The sequence below is a fragment of the Hydra vulgaris genome, chromosome 04 (genome assembly GCF_038396675.1).
Source record: "Hydra vulgaris chromosome 04, alternate assembly HydraT2T_AEP".
Taxonomy (NCBI): Eukaryota; Metazoa; Cnidaria; class Hydrozoa; order Anthoathecata; family Hydridae; genus Hydra; species Hydra vulgaris.
This window is the reverse complement of record NC_088923.1, coordinates 18986736-18997500: the sequence shown is the minus strand read 5'-3', so window position 1 is coordinate 18997500 and position 10765 is coordinate 18986736. Positions and strand designations below refer to the sequence as shown.

Genomic DNA, 10765 nt, shown 5'->3' with positions numbered 1-10765 from the left:
TAAAATTGAGATTTTCAGCGTGTAAAACATTTATAGTGAATTATTATAGTGCTTTTATTTTTAATAAAAAAATATAAACTTTTAAAAAAAAAATTTTAATCAAGAAAAAAAAAATTATTTTTGATGAAGTATTGTAAATTGTGTTATTTTAAAAAAGATGTATTTATTTTTTATGTTTTTGATGTTGTTTTGTTTTCATAAATTTAGCTTAAGTTGATGTAAACTGTTGTTAGTGCTTTCTAAAGCACTAACTATTATTAATAAACAAACTTTTTCATGGCAAGAAGTATTACTTTTTATTATGAATTTTTGTTAATTGTAATCAGCTCAGCCAATAGTGGACCTTTGAAATGTAATAATTAAATTATGGGGTCTCAAATAAACGTAATATTGTGTTTTTCAGTCATAAAACATGGTAAATTTGTAGTTAACATTGGCAACAAATGTTACGTGAACATAAACGAAAGTTGTGGCAACATTTCTGGAACATTAATTGTTAGTTGGGTGTATATATATATATATATATATATATATATATATATATATATATATATATATATATATATATATATATATATATATATATATATATACACATAAATACTAATATAATGTAAACAAATTAAAATTGAGATTTTCAGCGTGTAAAACATTTATAGTGAATTTAAAGTTTTAATTTAATTTATTTGTTATTAACATTATTGTCAAAGTTATACACATTTTTTAATTAGAAAGTTGTTTATAAGAAACTGGTACTAAATGATAAGAATATATATATATATATATATATATATATATATATATACACACACATATATATATATATATATACACTTTTAAAAAAAATAAGAAGCTAGTAGAAACTAGCCCTAAAATCTAAAGAAACTATTAGTACCAAGTTACTTTTCGATAAGAAACTTATTTTATTCAGAGTTCGAGTTGTAAATTTTCACCTACATACCACATTAACATAAGTCGAAGTTAAAACCGATTATCTACAATATAGAATAACAGTTGAAATGAGTATTTAATTTGAATGTTCAATCAAATGGAATTCCGTTCGAAATTTTCTTTAGAAAAAGTTTTTTGTTTAAAATAGATTGAACTAAAACATCACTAAAAACTCAAATAAATAACTTAATAATAATAATAATAATAATAATAATAATAACAATGATAATAATAACAATAATAATAATAACAATAATAAACGAAGGCAATGGATTTCATATGAAAAACATAAAATAATATATGGAATATAAATTTAAATAATTTATATTGCAATATAACTTTTAATAAGCTCAAAAGAATTTTTAGTATCAGATCAGGGCTTAAAAAAAGACACTTTCTAGTAATACTTAATTTTATTGGTTTCTTATAAAAAAAGTGTATTCATTTTTTAAATATACATAGTTATTATTTAACATATAACTACAGTTTGTCACTATTCGTCAAAATACTTAACAGAGGAAAATAGATTTTTTAAAAATGTCCAACATGAAGACGTCAGTTCTCAAAGAAAATCACGTGTTTAGGAGGATTTTTTTTTATAGCAAAACAGAAGATAGTGCAAAGTGAAAAAATTGTTCAGCAGTTTTGAAAGCATATGGAACAAAAAGCCTTATATATAATACTATTCAAGCACGGCCTTCTATAATAACAGGCCTAGACATCGCACAAAACAACGTAAAAACAGAAGGCCGATTAAACTTTTATCGATATGTTTTTATATTAGGTAGGTGTAATGGCAGTCTATGTTTTCTAATAAAAATCTCTAATAAAGAAGGAAATATAAATGGAAAAAATTGTTAAAAAATAATTATATTTTTCGTATTTCAAATTTCATTTAAAATATTAATGTAATATTAAATAGTATCAATAACAAGCAGAACTAAAACAATGTATATATTTATATATTAGAAAGTATTTTTTACATTTGTATTTTTTATACTGTACTTTTATTTGTTGCTTACAGAAACATAACTAAAAAAAAAAAAGGTAATAATAAAAATCACCAACAATAAAAAATACTAACAAAAATCGATTCATGGAAAAAAATAGTTTTATCAATATATCTCAACAGAGTAAACATTTACACATCCAAACATATTGAGAGACATAAAGGCTAAAGAATAAAATAAAAAACATAACAAGTAAATAGCATAATAAATTACAAAACTAATTTTTACATAAATTATGATAGCTTTAGTATTTTCGTTTTAGATTCTTTGCTACTGCTGGGAGTGGTAATTAGTGCGTAATTCTTTAGCAAAATATTAGAATATATTCTGCACTGTTTTTTGTGATTTTAAATGTATACTTAGCTGCTATGAACTGAAACTGAGTAACACAAAATGTTCTGCATAAAGGGCCAGTAGCACCTTGAAAAAATAAAAATAAAATGATTGACCATTGGACAAGAGTATCAGAAGGAATTTCAAGTCTGCCTCTGTTTAGGCTATTCAGATAACTTCCATATTTAAAATAATAATTGGTAGTGTCATCATAAACTTTTATTTTGCTTTTTTGTACATAGCCAGCTACGTAAACTATAGCCACTAATGTAGATTTATTAACTGAGCTTTCAAGATCATGTATATTATCTAGCAGTTCTTTTTCATCACAAGAAATATCTCTAAAACATGTGTCACAAGTATGACCATTGATACCATCTACAGGAATGTCAAGTTGTAATATCAATTTAGTATGTTAAATATTAATTTTTTCAATTACAGATTTAGCGTTTATAAAGTAAGTACCTCCAGATCCCTGTCGAAGCTTAGAAAAAGCTTTTTTAAGTGGATCTGTTGAAAACCAACCTAATAAGACATACTTTGCTCCATTACTCAACAAAGTCTTTACGAGATCAATTAAGTCATAACAGGTATGCGCTATTGCATTGTTAGTATCTAGCATAAGCTGTTTTACATGCCTACCTATAGGTTTTATAAACTTTGACAGTTCAGCAATATCTTGTAGCAGTTGTAACTGTTGATCGCCAACTGAATGGATTTCTCTACATAATTCATTTCTAAACTGAATGCCAGCACCAGGTGCTTTAACATTAACAACATTCCAAAAAGAAATAATTTTTTCAATAAATACAGCAGTACCTTCAAATGCTTTATTTTCAATCTCTGGATGCGTTCTTTATGCAGCTACTCAAACAGACAAACAAAACTTTACAGATTGTCTCTCTATTGGTTTTGGATAAACTGATTTAGCTGTAAGTTTAGAGAGTTTAAAAAACTATTGCAATCAGTTTTATATAAAGTTTTTAAATAACTCCACTTAGGCAAAGCCAATTCTCCATTGTTCAAAAACTGAAGCTCACCAGGGTTGTCAGGTTTTTTTTCGGGCACAAGCCAAAAACGAAACAAAAATAAACCAGAAATAAACCAGACCAAACAAAAAAAAAGAAAAAAATCATAATTTTTTGTTTTAAAGCCTTGTTTATAACTTATATTTTGAAAAAATGCTTTTTATCTAAAAATTCATCCTTAAATATTAAAATTCAATTTGTAAGAGAGGGGGGGGGGGGTTTAAGTTTGTGAATGTTTAATGGGGTGCCAGTCCAGCCTTCAAAGTGGCCTGGGGAAAGTAGTTCACTCTAAAAACCTATACTAAATCCGACACTATCAACCTATAAAAATTTTTTTTCACGCTTGCATATGGATATAAATTTCTCTTCCAACCTCTGCGATAACTGACACCATTATTTTAAGTCCTAGTAAAAAATCTTTTGCCTGATTAAATATGATTTAATAACTGCATTCAAGACTTGGTTTGATATTGTCTTTGTCTAATTTTTATGCAGATGACCTGTGAGAAGACTCAACAAAATAGTTAGAAACAAAACACATAGACAGCCAAGGCAGTAAACATCTATGTTGCAGAAGTCTAGGTCTCCAGAAACTTCTAAATGGTCTCACAAAGCAGTTTAAAATTCAGCGGTGTTCTTATTCATTTTTCTTAAAAGTTTTTAGACTCGCTCTTATGATGCAATGTCAGTTAATTTATGATTAATGACATTGCATCATAAGAGAGAGTCTAAAAACTTTTAAGAAAAGTTTCTGTAATCATTTTTAATTTCTTCACTTTTGCATCCATAAGATATTACAGTAGATTTGAAAAGGCCTTCTCAACTTGGGAAACAACATTCATTACAGGCAAATTTTTCTCAAAAAATGTCATTTTGAATGTAAGAATTTTCTAATATTTTTGGCAATTAAGGGATAAAAGCAACATTTTAATGACATTACAATTAAATGTTTTAAGATTTTAATGTAAGTATTTCTGTCATTTATTTTAACTTTTTGTGCTTCTATAAAATGAAAAAATTTTTAATTTGAGGGAAATTTTTTTCCCCTCAAATTAACTTTTTTCATGAAATAAAAACTTGATTAAATTGATTTATTATCAAATAAACCAGAATTATACCAGATTTTAAAAAGCATACCAGATAAAACAAAAAAAGACCAAAAACTTTAAAATAAACCAGATTTAAACCAGATTTTCTGAAATCAACCAAAATCAAAATTCCAAGCCAAACGATAAAAAATAAACCAGATTTGAGAAATCTAGCTTTAAAAAACACCAGATGGCAACCCTGAAGCTCGCAAGCCATTTCTGTCAACCAATTGTTTCATATAGATTTTAAGAGATGTATATAATTATACAATAAATATATACCTGATGTTATTAACCATGGTTTACTACCAACTGTTTTCAACATTTCAAAAAATCATTGATTTACATCAGTAATTACTGCTAGTGTCTTACTATTTTCAATACTATTTATTGTATCAACAATATGTTAACATTGAGCAAACTGAAATTCAGAGGAAAGATTTGTAACATGTTGAGCTCTACATATAATTCTGGACCTCCAAAAAGACTTAATCATAAATGATAAAATTGTTTTAGCTAACTTTTCAGGGTAGTTTACTGCATGACTAAATAAAGTAACACTTTGGTAAAGTTATGAAACTTTGACATAAACCTCATCAATTAGAAGTATGGAAGTTCTTTTCAATGGATCTAAATTCATAAAAATACTATTTATGAAATTTAGGTCATTCATTGAGCTTATTTTTAAAGTCAATCGTGTTAAAGTCTGTATACCTGACAAATTGTAGTCAATGCGCAAACGATCATATAAACTTTGCAGCATAGCAAAATACTCATGTGTTCTGCATATAATATCTGGAGTATATAAATCTTCACCTGCATAAACTTTTCTCATGGCATTAAGGTGCTCGAATAAAATATTTGACTGATGCGAACTTTATTTACTTTATTTTATTACTGCTTCAAATAAAGCTAATTTTAATTTTATTAACTTTAATTTGTTTACAGTTAGAGATGAAATATTACAAGTTGTGCCATTATGGTAAGCTACAAATGAATAATGGTCGAAAATTTCTAAAAGAAATAATGGAACACTAAGTTTGTACATTATTGATTGTATTTGTAAACTTTTTAAAATAAGCTGGAAAATAATAACATCGTTATTATCACTTAACAAAGATTGAATATCGTCAAATATAAGCTCATCCTCTTTTAGAAAACCATTTAAATCATCTGGTAAAATATTTCGAAAATTCTTTGAAATTACAGTTTTTCTAACTTCACTTGCTGGTGTGGGTAAACAACTAGGCAGAATATCTTTAAAACTCATTGTTTCCCATATTAGCTTTCAAAAGGTTGCATTATCTGGCCAATGCAATCGACATACTACTGTATAGTCTGAAACAATAAAACTAGTTCTTGGGATGGCATCACTCTATCTTTTTCTCTCCTCTGGATTCTTCGGAAATTTATAAATTGGTATTTTTGTTGTAGTTGATTGATAGTTCAACTTGCAAAGAGATACACATCATTTTAAAGGCATTTTAATTATTAAAATATCTTATCGTTAGTTCGACAATATAATAATATTACCTTACAATGTTAACGTCTTGAAGTTGCGCTATCTAATTTATAAACCAATTGAATTTAAAAGATTTATTCAAAAAGCGCAACGAAAAACTTTTGTCTAATTGTAAAAGATGAAAATGTAAGCACAGTATTAGAAATTGGCCTTCAGTTAAACAACTTTATTGTGCGATGTCAAGGCCTGTTATTATAGAAGGCCATGCCTTCTAGCAAAGCATAAGATTCAAGCTAAATTTTGTCTTGAGAAAGATCTGTCACCAGAAAAACAATCATCAATACCATTAAAAGTTTCTCGCATTGATACTTTCTTTAAGAAAAGCTTTGAACCTCTTGGTGAGGTGATAAGCAAATTAACTGCAATTGATGGTCTTAGTTTTAACCAAATTGCAAGTAGTGTTCTGCTTAGAAGAGCATTTAAATCAGATAGTTATACTTTGCCAAAAAGTCCTCAAAATATCAGAGATCAATTTATGACAGAATATGGTAAAACTATCACCATCATTAAGCAAGACATTCAAAAGATTCAAGAAGAAGAAGGTCTTTTTTCCATTAGCTTTGACGAATCCACTTCAGTCAGAAACCGTTGTTTTATGAATCTGAACTTACATGGTTTAGATGGTTTTCAATCACTAGTAATGATCTGTGTTAACGGAAGCATGAACACTAAAAAAGCTATTCAACTTGTTAAGTCAAGATTGTCTGAATTCCAGTTGGATTTGGACAACAACATTGTAGTAACAACCACTGATGGTGCGAGTGTTATGATGAAATTCGGTCCAGTCCCATTCATGTTGGCTGTCTTGCACATGCAATCCATTTTTGTGTTTGTGATATACTTTATAAACCTCATAAGATAAACAATGATTTAATTTATGATGAAACTGAAGAGGAGAAAATTATGAAGAAACACTAGAGGAATGTGATGAATTAAGCACTGAGACAAACTTAGTTTCTGATATTGGTGCTATTGCTGCTAAAATTCGTAAAATTGTTAAAATCTTCAGAAAGTCCCCAGTCAGAAATGATGACATCTCCAACCTAAAAATATCCTTTGGAAAGGAAAAAACTTTACTTTTAGGTTGTAAAATGTGATGGAATAGCCTTATTAAAATGCTATGAAGATTTTATGAAGTTCACAAAGAAGTTTAAGTAGCAATGATCCATCTTGAACAAGAATTTAATGTTTCCGATAAAGAAATGGAGAAGATTAAAGAATTATGCAATGCTCTTGCTTCCATTAAGATGACTGTAGAATATTTATGTAAGGAAGGTGCTGATCTTTTGCTTGCTGAAAAAGTTACTGAATTTGTTTGGTAAGAAACTGAAAGATCATAGGACATCACTAAGCCTTGCTCTCCTAGAAAAATTTAAAGTCCAAATTCAAGAGCGAAGAAACCCTGATCTTGTACACTTAATACAATGTTTAAAATCTCCCGACACTTTGGAAGAGCAAAAGGATCAGTTTGGTCTAAAAATAAAAAAACGGAATATAATATCTCTGGCTAGTTCACTTTTAAACAGACTATATCCACAGAAAGCAGGTGAAGAGCTACCAGTTGATTTTGAAGTTACTTGTGCAATTGATCAAAAATTAAATTTTGATGAAAAAAAAATCACTTTCAGATAAACTTGCTTCATATATTCAACAAACAGAGCATGGAGCTATCACCGTAGATAAGATTGGATCTAAAATTTTGAAAAAAGATTTTAAAGCTTTATTAACTATTAAACCAACGTCAGTGGAGCCATAACGAGCTTTTTCAGCCATGGGATTTTTTGCCATGAAAATAAGAAATAGATTGGGAGATGATACCCTTGATGCATTGATTTTAATGCTTCAGTTCTACAAAAAACTTGAAAAAAATAAAAATGTAGTTTAAAGATAAAAGTTATAAAACTTCATCATTTTAGCCTTTCAAAAAATTGTTTTTTTAATCAAAATTGACTAAACCTACACTCCATAGGTTATTTAATAGCTGCTGTAACATCTAATTGATAAAATTATCCAGGTAATACCCGGGTAAATTTAAAATTATCCATTACGTGAATAAATACTTTTGGCTGGGTAATGGAAACACTGTTGCCAACTTTAACAGATAAATACATAGAAATTTAACATATAAATACATAAAAAAGACTAATTCAAACCATCAATTTTTGAAATGCAATTGCCAGATAGGGTCAACTCTTGCAACTTTGTACAGCTTTCTAAACCCTAAATTTAACAAAGAAAATATGGAGTAATTACCAAAGTATTTTGTAATTATAACTTTTTTTTTTTACCTCAATCTTTGTAATGTCATTGTTATTAAATGATGCCCACTTTAGGTTTACCAAATTTTCAATGTTTGAAATTTTACTCAAGTGATGATTGGCAAGACACAAGCATGTTATCTGAAAATGTTTTCAAACTATGGAAAAAAGAGCCCCATACGTTTGTATATGTATAATACAATAAAAATTAATTTCAACTATTTTATTATTTATTTATTTTTAAATTAAAAACATTGAAAAAAAAACAACGTAAAACCCAAAAATATAAAATCTATGCAAATGGTAAATAATGTATAAGCGCATCACAATCATTAATCATTGTTAAATTAAAACCAAGAAGTATTTATATCTACTTTTGCCATCCATTTCCCGTCTTGTGGAGAGGATATAATTGGTCTCTTTCCACTGAGCAAAATTAAAGTATCTACAGTATTTTCCAAACGTAAGGACAGAATTTCTTGAATATCAGTGCAAGAATTATTCAGTATAGCAGCTGATGTAATGCGCGAAGAAGAAACTAAATGCAAAGCTGTTTGCAGTTCTTCCTCCGTCACTGGTTTTTTATCAATAACTGTAAGAGTTCGTATACGACTGATACAACGAAGTCGTACGGTGCTGCTCTTCATATAAAAATAAGTAGATGAATGAAAAAATATTTAAGCATTAAAAATAGTTGAATTTTCTATAACAGTTACAATTTTAAAAGCTTAACAAATTAAATACCCTACATTCATCCAAGGATTGTGAGAAATATTCAAAACTTTTAATAGTGGAAAATAATTCTTCAATAGTGTCACTTCATTTCGTGTATGGCAAAAATAGTTCCATGTAATGTCCAAATGAGATATATTTGGCATAATCTAAAAACAAACAAAAAATTTGTACATTTTAAAAACTTTAACAAATTTTAAACAAATATATTTTTTATTGAATTATTACAAATTTTTATTTAATATATCTATATAATAAGAATTTAAACTTGATTGTTCAATTAGAGTATTCCAGTCAGTTAAAATCTTTATTTCCTCAATAAAATTGAGTTTTCAATATCTTTGCTTTGGTTACAATTAATAATATCTTTAATAGTAATTATCATTAAACATTTTAAGAACATTTTTTGTGTTTTTGAAAAACGCTCTTTGAACAGATGAGTCCAAATTCAAATTTTTGATTCAAAACACTGTGTTTTTCTGCGCAGATAGACAGGAAAAAAATATTCATACTATTTACTTTCAACAGTAAAACATAGGGGTCTGTCACTGTTTAAGGATGTTTTGGTGGAGATAATATTGAAAACCTACACAAAGTTATATAAACAATGATAAAAGAAATTTTTAAAGATATTTTGTAACATCAAGTACTGCCACCTGGTGAGAGATTATTTTAGAATCAGTTATCAGTTTATGCACAATAATGATCCAAATCATACAAGTAAAATCTGCAAAAGGTATTTAGAAGATGTTTGAATCTAGCAAATATTATGACCAACACAATGGCCTGATCTTAATCCTATTGAGTTACTATGGGAAGAACTTTGAAGAAAAGCAGCTATTATCTATAATAACCTTTTGTATTCATTGCAAGTAAAATAGATTACAATACAGCTTGAAAAAATTTGTAAATTGATTAATTGATTGAATGCTAAAGATCCATGCAGTTATAAAAAATAATAAAGAAGGTTATTTTAATATGGTAAATGAAAAATTTAATTAAAATGAATTAAAGGATGAAATTATTGATAAGCATGTTTTATAATATTTAGTTCTTGTGTAAACACAACAAATAGAGTAAATATTAGACATGAAAAGGTAAAGGTTTAAGTAATAAAGTTAGTTGAAAATAATCATTAGTTAAAAAAATAATAAAAAAATAAGTTATTAAATCATTAGTTATTAAATTAGTAAAATAAAAAATCAAGTTAAAAATATTTATATTTTTTCTAACTTAAAATACAAATATTTTTATTTGTATTTGTGTTTTGAAAACGCTGATAACATATATTTGTATTTAAATTTGTATTTGGGAATCAAGAATCAACATGTTTGAATTTGTTTTTATATTTCATCAAATGTATTTAACCCCAACCCTGTCCACTAGTGAATTAATTTTGTTGCTGTTGAAAATGATAATCATTAGCTATGAAACAATTGTTGACGAGGCCACTACACATAGAAACAAGCTAAGTGCTGTACTAGCAAGAACATGATAAAATAAGGAATTTATTCTTATTCTTATTACTTTTTATTTATTTTGATTCACTCTCAACTGCTGTAAGCAATCACTATTAAGTAGGGAGTTACAAGAAAAAAAAAGTACAGAGTTATAGAAAAAGGGAAAAAGTTACATGTGACTTGAAAAATTGTAGGTTGTATGACTCAGGAAAACATTAAGATGGAAGAGAGTTCCAAGGTGTTGAAGTGTGGGAAAAAAAAAAATTGATAAATAAATGTTTTTAGAGCTTGCAGGAACATATACAGTATTGATTGAGACTTTGCTGAATGATGAGTCAAGTGAAAATGGTTTAGTTGATGGAACTAGAGATAATAGCTCCTTT

General features: G+C 27.4%; 1 protein-coding gene across 1 annotated transcript in view; it reads right to left on the bottom strand.

The window, feature by feature from the left end:
- Window positions 1–10765, bottom strand: part of LOC100199231 (leucine-rich repeat-containing protein 9) — a 95008-nt gene that overhangs the window by 26206 nt on the left and 58037 nt on the right. Inside the window, exons 21-24 of the mRNA XM_065795691.1 lie at window positions 8940–9071; window positions 8565–8831; window positions 8221–8331; window positions 8086–8152 (exon numbers count right to left, since the gene is read on the bottom strand). Of these exons, the coding sequence (XP_065651763.1) occupies window positions 8086–8152; window positions 8221–8331; window positions 8565–8831; window positions 8940–9071 (577 nt within the window). The remainder of the gene's footprint in view (window positions 1–8085; window positions 8153–8220; window positions 8332–8564; window positions 8832–8939; window positions 9072–10765) is intronic.